General features: G+C 38.9%; 2 protein-coding genes across 5 annotated transcripts; one reads left to right on the top strand and one right to left on the bottom strand.

Annotated features, from left to right (window-relative positions):
* Nucleotides 1-1,292: 1,292 nt before the first annotated feature.
* LOC127811233 (uncharacterized) lies at nt 1,293-3,548 on the bottom strand. The gene has a single exon (XM_052350941.1). It carries the CDS (start codon nt 3,546-3,548, stop codon nt 1,293-1,295), a length of 2,256 nt encoding a protein of 751 aa, XP_052206901.1.
* A 2,447-nt stretch (nt 3,549-5,995) lies between these two features.
* LOC127811398 (mitogen-activated protein kinase 15-like) lies at nt 5,996-17,147 on the top strand. Of its 4 annotated transcripts, none has more exons than XM_052351220.1 (10): nt 5,996-6,714; nt 7,797-8,205; nt 8,337-8,464; nt 8,599-8,658; nt 9,397-9,546; nt 9,689-9,844; nt 9,927-10,138; nt 11,808-11,909; nt 12,037-12,191; nt 16,276-17,147. In XM_052351220.1, exons 1-10 carry the CDS (start codon nt 6,691-6,693, stop codon nt 16,566-16,568), a joined length of 1,689 nt encoding a protein of 562 aa, XP_052207180.1. In that variant the 5' UTR covers nt 5,996-6,690; the 3' UTR covers nt 16,569-17,147. The 4 variants fall into 4 exon arrangements, with proteins under 4 accessions (XP_052207180.1, XP_052207179.1, XP_052207178.1 ...); XM_052351219.1 differs by having other exon boundaries at nt 16,273-17,147; XM_052351218.1 differs by having other exon boundaries at nt 12,031-12,191.
* Nucleotides 17,148-17,226: the final 79 nt, after the last annotated feature.

The following is a 17,226-nucleotide window of genomic DNA, read 5'->3' as shown; positions in this document are numbered from 1 at the left end:
TTCGGCGATAAAATCAGCTAAGGCCTGGGCCTTAATAGCTGACCGAGGTCGATACTCTATGTCGAATGCTGTTAACTCCATTGACCACTTCAACATTCTCCCTGAGAGCTCTGGCTTCCCCAAAATCTGCCTTAGAGGCTGGTCAGTAAGCACGATGATAGAATGCGCCTGGAAGTAGGGTCGTAACTTTCTCGCTGAGACGACCAGGGCAAATGCTAATTTCTCCATGGGGGAATACCGAGCCTCTGCCACAGACAATCGTTTGCTCGCGTAGTATACTGGCCTCTGCCTCTTATTTTCTTCACGCACCAGTACCGAGCTCACTGCCTCTTCTGCCACGGCCAAGTAGAGGTATAGCGGCTCACCCATCTTTGGCTTAGTAAGGACTGGCGGTGAGGCTAGACATTCCTTGAGCTCGTTAAAAGCCTCCTGGCACCCAACGTCCCAGACAAAATCTTTAGTCCTGGATAGGGCTTTGAAAAAAGGGAGGCCCTTTTCTGCCGATCGGGAGAGAAATCTGCCCAGAGCCGCTATCCTTCCAGTGAGTTGCTGGACCTCCTTAATACTTCTCGGGGTCGGCATGTCTAGTATCGCCTTAATCTTCTCAGGATTCACCTCTATCCCACGATGATGCACGATATACCCAAGGAACTTTCCTGCAGAGACACCAAAAGCGCATTTAGAAGGATTAAGTTTCAATTGGAACCTGCGCAAGGTTTTGAAGCACTCTTCTAAATCTATCGGATGCTCCTCTGCCAGCAGGCTCTTCACTAGCATATCATCCACATAGGCTTCCATGTTGCGACCCAATTGGTCCTGAAAGAGCCTATTCACGAGCCGTTGGTATGTAGCCCCTGCATTTTTTAAGCCAAAAGGCATAACAGTATAGCAATAAGTACCCCGATCAGTGACGAATGCTGTCTTCTCCTGATCTTCTTTATGCAACGGGATCTGATGGTATCCCTGAAAAGCATCTAGGAAACTCATGAGGTGGCATCCGGCCGTGCCATCAATTAGGGCATCGATCCGGGGAAGTGGGTAACTATATTTTGGGCATATTTCTTTTCTTCTGTATGACAGGTCGGTACCCCCGCTTCACTCCCAAACGATGCGTCATTACTGCCGGGTCTATGCCTGGAATGTCGTGGACTGACCATGCGAAAATATCTGCATATTGGCGAAGAAGGGATACAATCCGAGTCCGAATAGGGTCTTTCAATTGGGCGCTCACCCTTACGCATCTATCGACTCTGTCCAGGTCCAATGGTACCTCTACAAGCTCGTCTACTGGCTCAGCAGTCTTTGGGTCTTCTGGACCTTCTAGTAAAAAACTGACAATGGCGGGAGGGGAAATCCCGACCCCCCCCCACAGTAGGGCTCCGTCTCCGTCTTGAATCCTCTTGCGGCTCTAACTGCTCATGCACAACACCCTTAGCTGTGCTGATGGATGCCATGTAACATTCCCGGGCAGACCTTAGGTCTCCTCTGACTTCTCCAACCCCCGCCGCAGTGGGGAACTTCAGCACCATGTGATAAGTACTCGGCACAGCCCGCAGAGCATTTAGCCCCGATCTTCCGAGGATCATATTGTAGGCCGAGGGGACATCCGCTACCAAAATGTCTAACATGACCTGGGCAAACCGAGAACCCTTTCCAAGGGTCAACAAGAGCTGGAAGACACCATCCGCATATACCACTTCCCCGTCGAATCCAATCAAGGGGACACGAGCGGGCTTCAACTGTTCCATTTTGTATCCCATACCTAAAAAGGCTCGCCGATATAAAACTTCAGAAGAGCTCCCCGGGTCCACGAGAATCCGCCGAAGCTCCCATTTTCCCAATTTTGCTGTGATGACTAGCGGATCATTAGAAACTGGATATCCGGGCAAGTCCTCATCGGTAAAGGAGATAACGTCCCCTGGTCGAGCCCTTTTGACTCCCGGACGTCGATGCAGATCAGAACTCTCCCCCAACTCTTTGCCTGGCACCACCCCAGCCGCTAGAGTATGAAAAATCAACTGTTGCGGAGGACTCCCATCCCCCTGGTGATTCTGTCTCCGGGGCGGGGTTCTGGTTCTGCGTCGTTCCTGAGATCTACCGCGCCTGCGATGGGGGCTCCCCGATCCCCTTCGTTCACCCCTTTGTGGTTCTGTATCCTTAGCTACAAACCTCCTCAGGAAACCTCGATTGATGAGCTCCTGGATCTCTTCTTTGAGTTGATGGCACTCCTCCGTGTCATGTCCATGATCTCGATGGAATCGACAATACTTGTCTTTACTCCGCTTGTTACCCGGGGCTTTCATGGGTCTCGGTTTTTTCAAGTAATCCTTATTCTCGATTGTGGCCAGGATCTCAGCCCGAGGAGTATTAAGTAGGGTGAACCTGACTGGACTCCATCGAGAGCCCGACCTCTCCCCCCGTCGGCCCGATTTATCTTCAGGCCTTTGCTCTCGGTTCTGACTTCTCTTCTCTTTCTTATCTGAGTATTCACTCTTCTTGACCCGCATCACCTCCTCGGCATTAATGTACTTGGTGGCTCGGCTCAGGATCTCTGTGAATGTTTGGGGAGGCCTCTTAGCTAGTGACTGGGTAAAAGGGCCAACCCTCAAGGCATTCTGAAAGGCCACCATAGCGATACTCTGATCAAGATTCTCAATGCTCAATGCCTCCATATTAAACCTGGCCACAAAATCTGTTAACGATTCTCCTTGGTTCTGCTTGAGATTCACGAGGGTCATGGTAGACCTCCGGTGCCTCCTTAGGGGAGCGAAGTGAGCCAAGAACCTATTCCGAAGCTGTCCGAAGTTAGCGATCGACCGATGTGCCAGACTTGAATACCAGGACCGTGCATGTCCTTCCAAAGTGGCTGGGAAGACTCTGCACCACATAGCATCAGGTGCCGCCTGGACCATCATGTGAGAGGCGAAGAGATTTAAGTGATCAGCGGGGTCAGTTGTGCCTCCATATGGCTTAATAGCTGGGATTCGAAGGCGCTCGGATGGGGTAATTGCCATGATCTCCCGACTTAATGGCTGATTAGAAACAATGTCGTGTGGCTCTTCTTCCCTCCGTCTCAACTCTGCAACCTCCCTCTCCAAATGCCGCAAACGTCTTTCTCGCTGAGCCCCTCCAGCCCGGGCATAATCGGGACCAGAGGACTCCTCCTCCTCCTCCGAGCCTAGCTTCTCGTACTCGCTTCGCCTAGAGGGTCCGCTCCGTCTCTCGTCCCGATGGGACTCCTTCCCAGCGCGGGGGGATTCGCCTCCTCGGAATTCTCTATGACTAGAGTGACGATCCCCCTGATGTCGACTATCATGATTAGAGTGTTCCACCGGTCTCATCTCCGGGGGCTGCTGTTGGGCCAAAAAGGTGTTGAGCAATTCCGTCAGATGTTGGACCTGTCCCTCTAGCTGGGCGACACGATCCTGAGGTGGCGAGGGATTTGGGGGGTGACCCCCTACGGGGCCGCTCTCAGGTGGGTGGTTTTGACTCTGATCTGGGACGGGGTGGGTCCCAGCAGCTCGTGATGGATTTCTTCTTGTCGCCATAACGGGAGGAAACTTGAGCTCGGCCGAGGTACTCGACGAATAAGGGCAGATAAAGTAACCGGGCCCCACGGTGGGCGCCAAATGATGATATTGGACCGATCACCGAGGTCTGCCTCGAACCAAGTACCTGCAGGGGCGGGGCTGTAATCCCCCGGGAGAACTCCGACGCTCAAGTCAGTAGAAGAAATATGCCCAAAATAGAAAATTGAACCAGTAGTCAGATGATCCGTACCTGTAGAAGTCGATATCTATTTAAAGATGGGGTAAAGCACACATTGAAGGGATAAGATAAGTCTTGAACCGGACGTTGGAGAGAATCTCGATTAACTGGGTCAGCCTTGTTCAAAATTAAATATGAGATAAATGATGAAGATATAGGTGATACGTGGCACTTTTTGGGGCCGGCACGTGGCGGCACCACATTGGAGATCTCCAAGGGTAGTATAGTATTTTTGCCCTTAGTAAAATATTCCCTCATCAATAATTATGATTAGATGCAAATAATTAACAATCTAAAAACTCATGTAGTGGTCCTAATTTGTGGGATTAATTAAGGTTGATAATTGTAGTCATTGACTTATTGTTTCGTCAACTTATATAAAATAATAATAATATTATTATAAGATAATGACTGCTTTGTTTAGTGTAATGCATTTGGTTTAATGCCCCCCAATTGGATAATGCATTAACTGATTTGTAACACTCGTTTTCAAGTTAGGTCAACTTTTTATTTGTTTTTTAATTAATTGGTTCAAACATCGTTCCTCTTCTTTGTGTCTCATAAGTACTAAAATCATTATTATCAAAACGAAACTAACTATTGAAGTAAGAGTTTTATAAAACGTCACATATTAATAGTTGTCGCACAATTTTATATATCTCTTCTCTTCACTTTCGTTGTTTCCCATCGCTCTCTTAATCTGTCTCATTCATTTCCACTTATTTTCATCCTCCTTATTTGTTAAAATTCATATAACCTTTTCACATCATGAGATAATGAAAAGATTATTAGGTTTTAAATAATAATTTATAATTGAAGCAAAAGTTAAAAATTATACATCCTTATTGATAAAATTAAAAGTTGAATCTATATTTCAAAATAAGATAAAAACTAAGGCTGCGTTCTCTTTATTGTTTTCAAGTCATTTTGAGTTTTTAATTTTCTAAAATAATAAAAACGCGTTCTCTTTATTATTTTTAAAAATATATTTTGAAAACAAAAAAAAATTATAAAGAAAACTCAAAACAACAAAAAGTTGTTTTGAGTGTTTTCATTCAAAACAAACTCAAAACTCATAACATATTTATTTATATTTTATTATTGTAATGAGAAAAAATATTACAAAATTCATTAACTTTAAAATATATATATATTTAATAATATATTAACATTAAATATTTTTAATTTACTAAATAATCAAATTTATTGAATAAAATATTATTAAAAAATTATTTTCAAAATTTCAAAGAGAACACGTTTTCTAATTTTCTATTTTGAAAAATAATTTTTCAAAATGACAAAGAGAATGCCTTTTTAATTTTCTAAAAATAGACTATTAAAACAAAAAATTGAAAATGAATTCAAAACTTAAAACTGAAAATTAAAAAGTAAAGAGAATATAGCCTAATTTTTTTTTCTAATAATTCACCCAAATTTTAACAGGCAATATATTGAGTTCAGTCATTGATTTAATTTTAATATAAGAATGAAAATAAAAATGCATTCAACACCAATAATATTGATATAAAAATAAAAGAATGAGCATCGACATATAATCTTTACACGTAGATACATAAACTTTTATACTCGACACTTTTTTCAATCATACGAGTGCTCATCAATAAACTCAATGCCTCCACGTGTTCTTGGAATGCTCACCACTTTAATGTAGGCAACTCGACATATAAATCATCATAAATTCTTTAAAAGAGTTAGAATGAAGCTAACTCCTTACAATATTTATTGATTGAGAAAAAAGGAGGAGATGTTCATTTAGAATCCTTGAGATTGAAGGTGTAAACTCTTACAAAGTGTGACCCCTAACATGAATAAAAAGTATTATTCTATATATTATGGTGTATTTCTAAACTCTTATTTTTTTATATATTCGTCGTCATTATTATTAGTAACTTATTTTTATAAATATTCTTTACACTTAGAAACTTTCCCCTCTGCGATGAGAATGTTTCCATTCCTTTTCCTTCAAAGTCTTATTTTGGTTCCTAATGAATTAAGGGAGGAGGGTTGAAAGAACTAAGTTTTATGCCTAACATTAACCTTAATTATATTTTAGAAGTTCTAATTTGCCCTTGACTGAACACAATACATAATTTTTACACTTCGGTAATGCTTTGGAAACAATCAAGGGCAAATATGTCTTTTCACTATATCTCTTTTAACAAAATGGAAACGCCATAAACATAAAGCACAAAACTATTCAAGATTTTTAATTTGCCTCTGTATTTTCGTCTCTTCGGGTTTCTCTTCCCACAAGCCACAGCTTCGACTCTTCAACTCGAAGAATCTCTCTCTCTCTCTCGATCTAACTCTTGTTTCTTTACTCATGACTTTTTCATCTCCAAAACTATAAAGATTGCCAGTTTTTTCTCTTTCACACATAGAATATCTATAATATTTATCTGTATTCGCATAGTTTTAGAGTTTATCGCCATCACAGATCCTCTTACAACTCAGCCGAACAATTCAAGAACGCGCAGAACGGCCGATTCCTGATCTGGAAATTCCCATTTCCAGCTACCCCACTTCCACTCTAATTTACATTTTCCCCCAAATTTACGACCCATTACATATACGCTTCAATTACTTCTCTTTCCACCCGTTTCAGTTCTCAAACTGCCCAAATAGCAGTACCCTTTTCTTTGAATTGCAAAGGGTTTCAATTTTGCCCTCCAGGAAAGTTTCGTGATTTCTCTACTTAGATATTCGAACTTGTTATACGAGGGTTTTGGGGTACTTTGATGTTTTTTAATTTACAGTTGGTTGTAATCATGTGATCTGGGAGTTTTGATGTTATTTGTCTCTCTCTGTGGTTGGTTTAAGCGCAAATTCGACTTCTTGATCCTAACTATTCTGGGGTGAGCTCTTGCATTGATCTTTAAAGTATCTTGAAGGTATTCTAAGATGCAGGCTGATGAGCGGAAAAAGGTAATTTCTCACCATATTAATTTTTTTTAAAATTTGTAGGTTATTTTTTTTTTCTAAGTACAGTTTGTATGTTATTTATGGGTCAAGAAAGATTTGATTAGTTATTATGAATACAAGAAATATTTATGGTTTGGTTATTTTCTGTTTTTTTAGTAATTTCTTATTTTCCGATTAATAATAATTTCTATTTATATGTGCAAATATTTGATACCTTTCGTGGGGGTATTTTCTTCCAAATTTTCAGGTGCGATGGTTGTTTTTGTGGGTGGGATGAAATGTTTTTTATTACCTATATCTCAACTTTTGAGCCACTTGCTATATATTCCCTGTTATCTTGGTGTCACTAAGCATATATTCTCCCTGAAAGAACTTTGCATAGTTGTACATCTTGGATGTAGCTTTCATTCAAGTTATGGTTTGTCAGGATGTCTATGAAACTCAAGCTGTTACTCTTTTGACGCGGAGCCTTTTATTAGATATATGTGGGATTTCTCTGGTAGCTTTATGTTACTGACAATTCCGCGCCTCCATTTCTCTTTCCAATCGTTACACATCTTATTCCAAAATGCAGGTTTCCTTTTATTACAATTTGGATTCATGCAATAAATGCATGCATCTTTTCCTTTAGACTGAGACTATTCCCTTCCACTTATTGACAGAGTTGTGTTGCATCTATATTGACATTTGCATTCGGTTGGTCATAAGTTCTATCTAAACCTTAAAAAGGATACCTGTTCACAGTATGTTTGTCCATGTCAAAGCTAGAAAGTTGTCTGAAATGACATATATGCTGCATTTTTACCCAGTAAAAATTGATATTACTTTGTTTCCTAGTGTAATGGATGGTTATGACAGATTTATATAGTCTAACTTTAGTAATATGGTTTTGCCAAGTGCAATTTTTCTCTTCAATTCCACATATTTGAACCTGTAATGTTTATGTGGGATCATATAAGGCCTGGTTGCATCAGTGGTTCATGAACTAACCAAAAGTTGGTGTAAGCTGCATCTGTTGGGGCTGGTTTGTTTTTCCTTGACATTGCTTTTGCTGATTTGTGGAACTTTTTTGTTTGTTTTTACAGGCATCTGCAGACATGGACTTCTTCACAGAATATGGTGAGGGGAGTAGGTATAGAATAGAGGAAGTAATTGGAAAAGGAAGCTATGGTGTTGTCTGTTCTGCATATGATACTCATCTCGGGGAAAAAGTAGCGATAAAGAAGATTAATGATATTTTTGAGCATGTCTCTGATGCCACACGCATTCTGCGTGAGATTAAGCTTCTTAGACTCCTTCGCCATCCAGACATTGTGGAAATCAAACATATCTTATTGCCTCCTTCCAGACGGGAATTTAAAGACATATATGTTGTCTTTGAACTCATGGAATCTGATTTGCACCAGGTTATTAAAGCAAATGATGATTTGACGCCTGAGCATTATCAGTTCTTTCTTTATCAGCTTCTCCGTGGTTTAAAGTATATTCATACAGGTCACACGTCTCTGTTGTCTCATTTGCTATTTTATTCTGGCTTAAGTTACTTGGTCAACTTACATCAGTTGGCCAAAATTTATGATATCCCCAGTCCTGACTTTGAGGAATTTTGATGAATTGTTCTGCAGCAAATGTGTTTCACCGAGATCTAAAACCAAAAAATATCTTAGCAAATGCTGATTGTAAACTCAAGATATGCGACTTTGGTCTTGCTAGAGTAGCTTTTAATGATACCCCCACTGCTATATTTTGGACAGTAAGATTCTTCGCCTCTGTATGTCTGATTAAAATTTTGCCTCCATAAACTTCTAGTTGCTTATAGTTTTGGTGACACACAACAAGTTGGACACATAAAGGATTGATTGTTTTTTATCTTTGATGTGCTCACAGGACTATGTCGCAACAAGGTGGTATAGGGCTCCAGAATTGTGCGGATCCTTTTTCTCCAAGGTGCTAGAGTTATTACCATTTTCAATTTGTTGAAATGCCAAGGCATTTGATTGCCTAATGCATATTGCAGCTGATCTATAGATAGTATTTTCTGTGAAATAATCTCTTCCTACTGAAGTTGATGGTGATAAGGGAGTGTCTATTACCAGCTAGATGTATACCCTATTTCCAAATGCAGCTTTTTTTCACAGTGGTATTTTGTCAATATTTTAATTGATCAGTGATGATATTTTGCCCATTATATCAACTTACCAACGAAGTTATACTGTACTATATCTTAACAAATAAATAAACTATCTTGACTGGCATATCCATTTATTTCAGTTTAAAAATTTTCAAGAACTTATCTACGACTTCATGTCACTACCCAATATAAATCACCTTCAGCTAGCACTTTTTGTGTGAGGACCTGTGGTGTTACAAGTGTTATTGGAGTCAACACTGCAGGTCCTCACCTAAAAAGTGAAAGCAAGTTAAAACTGTGTCATAGTTGCTGTGTTGTGTATATATGTTTACATATATGCCATGAATTCAGTCAGCAAAACAAGATAGTTGATAATACAAAGTAGAGCATTGTTTTCTTGTCTATATATATGTAAATGCATATACCTACACAAGTGAATACCAATTTTTTTTTTTTTTTAAATTCTAATGTGAACTGATAATAGCAAAAAAGAATCTAGAAATAATATACATTCTTAATTTCCAACTTACATTTTGTTCTATCTTTGTTTCCAGTATACACCTGCAATAGACACATGGAGCATTGGTTGCATTTTTGCGGAACTTCTGACTGGGAAGCCTCTGTTTCCTGGAAAAAATGTAGTCCATCAATTGGACTTGATGACTGATCTGTTAGGAACACCATCTCCTGAATCTATTGCCAGGGTCTGTTACTGTGATATGTTTTTGCTTAATACAAGTTATCTACTGCATATCTGGTTACGTAATCTATTTCCTCAAACATTGATTATTGTGCATATCTGGTTACGTAATCTATTTCCTCAAACATTGATTATTGTGTCTACAGATACGGAATGAGAAAGCTCGTAGATACTTGACCAGTATGCGGAAGAAAAAGCCTATTCCCTTATCCCAAAAGTTCCCAAATGCAGACCCCCTTGCTCTTCGTTTGCTTGAAAGAATGCTAGCATTTGATCCCAAGGATCGACCATCTGCTGAAGAGGTTTAAGATGTTATGTTTTATGTCCTACCCTGTGGAATGCATGTTCCTAAACCGATGGTTTCTGTTATTTGCAAATTTTCAGGCTCTTGCAGATCCCTATTTCAAGAACTTGGCCAGGGTTGAGAGAGAGCCTTCTGCTCAACCAGTTACAAAAATGGAATTTGAATTTGAAAGACGAAGGGTGACAAAGGAAGATATTCGGGAACTAATATATCGAGAGATTCTTGAATACCATCCAAAGATGTTGAAGGAGCACTTAGAGGGAGCAGAACCTACAGGCTTCATGTATCCAAGGTATTCATATTAACAAAATTCCTGGCTCTTAGGTTCTTTATTCTTTCTGCATTGTCCTTTACTTTCTCCTACATGTCAATTTCATGGCTCTTAATTCTTTCTGAATTTTTGTTGCTGAAGAGATGGAGAATCATAAGCATCCCATCTTCTTTCAGGAGCATATTGTTTCATATGTCATAAACATCAAATTAACCATAAATTCTTAGGTATGGTATGAGTTGTAAGGGTCTTGTAGAAGATATTGTCATAAATAGAAATGATTGTCAAGCTATAGTTCATGTACCCACCTAGTAGGATTAAGGCTTGAGATGTTGTATATGTGGTTGAGATATATATATTTATCAAAAGAAACTAGAAAAGGAAACAAGGAAACGGAAGATTTGCTATTCCATTCAACCTGAGAACCTTCGGTCCTACATTAACCAAATTCAAAATAATCCCCCCTGCCACTATATGTTCCACGGTTGACCATGCCCACACCACCATCGTCATAAGTTTTAAGCCCTTTAAGTGGAGGTCAGTTACATGGATCTAGCACTCCAATTATCTGTCCATGGCCACATGTTTTGTATGGCCATATCATGCCTAAAATTATTCTATCAACTTTTCTTTGCTTTACTTCTTTTGCTACAAACTTATTCCATTCCATCCACTCTTCTAATAGGTGCATGTACTGTTCTTCTATTCACATATCCAAATCATCTAATTCACATCTTGCATATTTTAGTTATTTTTATTTATTTATATATATATATATATTTTTTTTTTTTGGGGGGGGGGGAGAGGTGGGGGGAATGAAGGGATAGTTGGTTCATGTAGTTGGACATGAATATCAAAATGGTACCGTGGGATAACTTGAACTCTTTGAAGTTTGCAACTAAGACTGTATAATTGTACTTCTGGAGAAAGGAAAGCTAGACAGATGCTTTCCTTTTTCTTTTCTTTTTTTGGGATGGAGAGGGTAATAGTTACAAGTAATTAGTAACTTTCCTTGAGGGCTATTTTTGAGCTGCAGCATAATATATCATTTTTATTGAAGTAGGCTGGATTATTTTTGTCTTACAGCATGTTAATGTTGTAGATAATCATGTCGAGAGGACTCAAAGAGAAAACTATAAATTGCTGCTTGCTCCACTGGACCCACATAGTTTGCTATTGGAGACGTACTGTTAATATTGGTTCTTGTTTGGTCCAAATACATAGCTAAAGCTTACAATGTTTACAGAAAAACTAATGAGTTACAGTTTACATAAAACTAACCAGAGTGATAACTTGTGAGATAAGTTTCTGGTTCCTTGTTCATGAAAAGGTGTAGGTAGGCTCAAGGACCTTCAAAAAGAATGAGATCTTTTAATCTCTAAGATCGTCATACATCAACATATATTTGGAAATTGAAACTTTTACCCATTTTTTCTAAATAAATTATATGCTGACAAAATTAAAACGTCACATGTTTTCCTCTTATAATATATATTGTCCATGAAGCAGCACGTTTAAAATGGCACTTTTCTTTTTTCTTTTTGGAGAAAAAAGGAGGCATGCTATGGTATTGTACTTCTTAGGCATCCTTGGAAAGGCCCAATTTTTTTCTTCCTTTTTCTATTCCTGCTTCTGGTTTACTTGTTTGCATTGACTGAATATATTTTTCTCTTCTTGTCTAATCTAACAGTGCTGTTGACCAATTCAAGAAGCAATTTGCTTACTTGGAGGAACACTATGGAAATGGTGGAACCGTTGCTCCACCTGAAAGGCAACATGCATCATTACCTAGGTATCGACTTTAATTAATGCCTATAACATCCAACTGTACTTTACATTTCCCAATGATTTCATTTTATCATCTAAATTGTGTAACTATTGGTGTCATCCCCAGCAACTGATAAGAGAATTAGATGCAGGCCATGTGTTCTATATTCAGACAACTCAACACAAAATCAAGAAGTAACAAATGATCTATCCAAGTGTTCCATAAAAGAGGTTGAAAGGCCACAGCCGGACAGGACTTCTGGGGTGCCCATGACAAGAATGCTCCAAGTTCCTGCAAGTACCCAAGGTGTGAAGTTCTAATATGATCATCACCTATTTTCTGGTCCATGTTAAAAACATCCCTTTTTGTTAGTTTCATTATTCTCTTGATTTTCCTTGTTTTCTAGAGTGCTTGTTGAATCTGAATACTCTCGATGCATGTTTGAGTCATGGGTGCATATGTGCTGTGGTGAAAGAAATCTCTAAATTTATGTGTTGAAATATTGTTTCAACCTGTTTTTTGTTGTTGGTTGATAAATACGGTATTAAGAAATGAAAACTATCTTAGATGGGGCTGGTTAGTAAAAATATACTAGAACTATAACAGCGCATTTGGTTTGCGGGATAAATTAGTGATAGGAAAGAGTTAATGATGGAATAAAATAGTGATGGGATTATATAATGTTATACTTTGTTTGGTATGTGAAGGTATTACTTGGGGTTACTCCATCCCTTTGTCAAGTAACAAATTTACCCAATTACCCTCACTTTATTGCCCACACTCAAAATAGCTAAAAAGTTCCAACACCAAAAATTAAATATGCAGCACTCTTTGGAATCTGCAACACGCCACCAATCTCATCCATGGCAGGAAAACACCAAATCCTTGAACCATCTCCCACCACCAACTTTGAAAAGTCAAACAACATTTGCAAATAATAAAATAAAAGAGCACTTCCAAATGGGGTCAAAACCATCCAAACAATTAACTTTCTTGGCTGGGATAAACTAATCCTCCGCAGGGGAGTAGGACAAATTTATCCCATGCCTGGGAGATTAAATGGAGTCTTGGGATTAATTAATCCCAGGTTGTTGGGTTGCCAAACAAGCGGGCTGTAAGAGGTTTTTCAAATTCTCAAACTTGCTTAAAAATATTTGGAAAAAATGCCACATTCGCGCCTGAAGTTTTTGATTTTGGTTAGTTTATCCCCTGAACTTTTTTTTTGGGGGGGGGGGGGGGGGGGGGGGGGCGCTCAAATTCACCCCGGGGGGGGGGGGGGGGGGGGGCGCAAATTCACCCCTAAACTTTTGAAATGGGTCACTTTGCCCCTGAAATGCTAATTTTTGGTTCACTTTGCTATTGAAATGCTAATTTTTTTGGGGCTCAAATTCACCCCTAAATTAAATCATTTGAAAAGTTTAGGGTGAACTTGAGCGAAAAAAAAGTTCAGGAACTAAATTGACCAAAATCGAAAAGTTTGGGGGCTAAACTGGCCTTTTTTCCAAAAGATTTTAACAAAATAAAACTCCGAGAAAAATAATTCCTGCACTCTCCAAGTCAAATCAATTGCTCGCATTGTTCAAAGATAAGTTTGCAACACAAAACAAAAACAAAAAAGAAATTTAAAACATAAAGCTGGTACTGCAAACAGCGATTTCTGCTTTAAAGTTGAAATTGCCCTTGGCAGTTTTCAGCCTTGTTTATTTTGGTTTCTTTCAACATAGCAGAAACGATGACTTGGTTTCTTTTCTAGCAAAGGCAGGATTTCTTTGGCAGAAAAAAACATTTAGCTGTTTCTGATATAAAGTTGAAACTGCTTTTGTGAATTCTTCTTTATTTTTGAAACCGCAATACACAATAGCGGTTTTTCTTTTTTTGTTTGTCTTGAACAATGCAAATGATTGATTTAAGGTGTAGGAATCAATTTTGTCTTGGTTTTATTTTGTTATTAAGATAGTTTTAGAATTTGAAAAAACTCAACTATAACAATGGAAACTCAGAACTACAACAATAGCACACCAAGACTTATTCCCCCTAGGTGGAGTCAATTACATGGATTCTAGCTTATCAATCTTCTTCATGCATGACCATAGCTTCTGTAAACATGTCATGTCTAAGGGTTGCTTGTCAATTTTTTCTTGGTCTTCCTCTACCCCTTTTGCCACCATCTTCTTCAATTCCATTCACTCTCTTTGCCAGAACATTTGTTGGTCTATCTTACATGACCAAACCATCTTAATCGTGTCTCATCCCTTTTATCCTCAATAGAAGTCAGTTTGACTTTATTATAACTTAATTTTTAAGCTAGGGAAATGAGAAAGGTTCCACTTAGGCAATTAGCCGAATTTGTACCATCAAAAGCTATTCTGCTTTAGTCACAGAAGGTGCACCACATCACATAAAAAAGAGTCTGACATCACCCACCTCACGCCAAAAATTGAATCGACAATCCTCCTAATTCTTGAGTCACGGGGCAACAAAGAAGAATGTGGTTCATTATCTTTCCACACTCGTACACTTACAACATGATTCTCCGACAATTTTGTTATGTTTCCTTTAATTGTTAGAAGTATGAGATCCAGTGGAGCAGTCCAAACAAAGAAGGGGCCACCCTCAATTTCCCCATAGCCTCTCAAGGGAAGCCTAACTTTCCCTTGTGATGAAAATTTCCATAGGGCAAGCGACCCATTTGTCCTGTCCTCCTCCTACACATTCATGGAGAGAAACATGTTTATTTTATAATTTAGATTGTAAAACCCTAACATAAATGTTGAACACCCTTTGTGGAACTTGCTTAATTATCAATGGTTGATGGAAAACCTCTTAGAAGAGGGTGAATAATAATAATAATATTTAGAGGCTGTTTGAAAATGCCGCATGTTTTTTTTTGTGTGTGTTAATTTTCACCGTTGGTTTTTATTCCATTTGTGTTCTGTTTATTGAGTTAGAAAAAATGGAAACTGAACATGTTGATTTTGCTGTCAATTGTCAAAAAAATGGAATGAAAAACTAAAAACGGTGTTTGATTTTCCTATTCTGTCTTCAATTTTCTTTCACAAAAAACATGGCAGAATTAAAATTTTATTTTGTTAGACCTACAAAAATTTGGGGAATTCAGAAAATTCAAAAAAATTAAATTCAGTGAATATTCAGTATATCTGAAAAAGTAAATTCGGAGAAAATAAAAAAATAGAAAAACACAGCTATTCTTCATTGATACTGTATATATATATATAGAGAGAGAGAGAGAGAGGATCCTAGACCAGGACTCAATTGAACCCAGATTTGGGTTCGATGACCCCAGATCTGTGGTTGTGGTGTTCTTTTTTTTATTCTTTCCATTTAATTGTGTGTGTAGAGAGAGAGAGAGAGAGAGAGAGAGAGAGAGAGATCTGGGGTAGCTGAACCTGGATTTGGGTTCAGTTGATATATATAGAACAATGACAAATGCAAAAAAGCTGAAGACAGAGATGATGAAGCCAAAGAGTGAAGATGAGCCGAAGAAGATGGACAATGGTGGCCGACAATGCCTCAGGTGAGATTGAGGTGTTGGGGGGAAAGAAGAGAAAGGGGTGGGGGTGGGGTGGGGGGGGGCCGTTTAATTTTGAAGGGAAGAAATGGGTTTTGTTCTGGTCAACTGAAATGGATACGACCGAAAATGGAAAGAATTTTAAACCCTGTTCCATTATTTTGGAAAATTTTCACCCGTGCTTTGCATAAACAGGATGCCAATACCATGTCAAATGGTGTTGCTATTTTATCCATTCCATTTCAACCAGAATGGAGTTGAAAACAGCATAGGTTTCAAACAAGGCCTTAAGCTTTCAAGAAATCATGGCAAATTTGAAAAGGGAAACTGGGAAAGGATATGTTTTAGAAATTCTTCAAAGTTGTGTGGCAGGTATATTCAAACATGTTTTGGTCCTGCTATGAGTTTGTTCTTCTTTTTCTTCCCACACCTGCCCATACAAGGAAAATCAACGTTAATATGTTGTATCTTAAAATAAAAAGGTTGGAAGTTACTGTATTTGCTAATTTCCAGGTCTATACGTGTGGAAGCAGTGTGCAGACACGTCTAGAGAGAGAGAGAGATTTGGTAGATTGATGAACAATAACTTTCTGACAACACTATGAGAGGGCGTATCCAACATCCACTAGGAATTTAAAAACTAAGGTCACATCAAAGCAAAAATACCGCATCAAGAACATTGTTTCACCTGACCTCTTTCTATATATTTCGTGTCCATAGATGGTAGGTTCCTTTTTAATTGAGGTTTTATATGATGTTGCATGTTTACATAATTTGTTAGGCTTTCCCATCCCATTTGTTAGTTCATGCCATTCTTAGAATCTGACTCCTTTAAGTGGCGGTATACAAATTCTATAGCAGGCGGTGCTGCAAGGCCTGGGAAAGTGGTGAGCTCAGTATTAAGGTACAACAACTGTGGAGCAGCAGCAGCAGCAGCAGCGGAGGCTCTTGAACAGCGGAGGATGGTTAGAAATCCAACTGTTCCCTCTCAATATGCCGTCACAAGCTCCTCATACGCAAGGAGAAACCTGGCCTGTAAAAATGAGAGGGTAGAAGATGGAGTTGAAGGATCCAACAGCTTGCAGCCGAAGCCTCAGTACGTGGCAAGGAAAGTGGCTGCCGCGCAAGGTGGGTCTGGAAGCCACTGGTATTGATTCAACGAACCCTATTCTGCTTGCAAGTAGTTGCTGGCAAAGCTGCTCGAGCTGCATATTCAACTTGTGGGGGGATGTGTAGCCAGGTTCCGAGAATCATTGGCAGTCAACTGTAAACTTCTCAAGTGTGAGTGGACATGGTATTGGTGCTAGCTTGCACGAACATCCAAGATTGTTGTTGGTGAAGGCGATTGGCTAAATCTGTGGAAGATGAAAAGGATGGGCATGACTCTTGGAAGAAGTCTGTTCTGTGATCCAAATCAAAAACAAGATTTGAGAAGGTGAAGGGGAAGACACAAAAAGGGGAACTTGCAACTGGTGTCATTACTTTCTCAGTTCGGTTAATTATCTCTCTATTAACTGTCAATTCTTTGCAAAGACATGATGGTAGAACTTAGTTATCAACTGCTATATTTTCTATTCTGGTTTGTACTATTATCATATTGTACTTGAAAGAGAGCTTTGTATCCCTCCACTAAAATGGATAGAGTTACGGACCCGCCCCCGTCCATACTTTGTCATGATCGCAGTTTATTATTGTTAAATCTGTAACTTCACCATCTTTATTATTAGAACAAATGCAGAATACGACAGAGAAGGAGATGCAGTAAAAGATAAATAATCCATAACACACAAGGAAAAGGTTCACACTGTAGGA

The sequence above is a fragment of the Diospyros lotus genome, chromosome 10 (genome assembly GCF_014633365.1).
Source record: "Diospyros lotus cultivar Yz01 chromosome 10, ASM1463336v1, whole genome shotgun sequence".
Lineage (NCBI taxonomy): Eukaryota > Viridiplantae > Streptophyta > Magnoliopsida > Ericales > Ebenaceae > Diospyros > Diospyros lotus.
The sequence above is the reverse complement of the archived record's forward strand: the minus strand, read 5'-3'. Positions and strand labels throughout refer to the sequence as shown.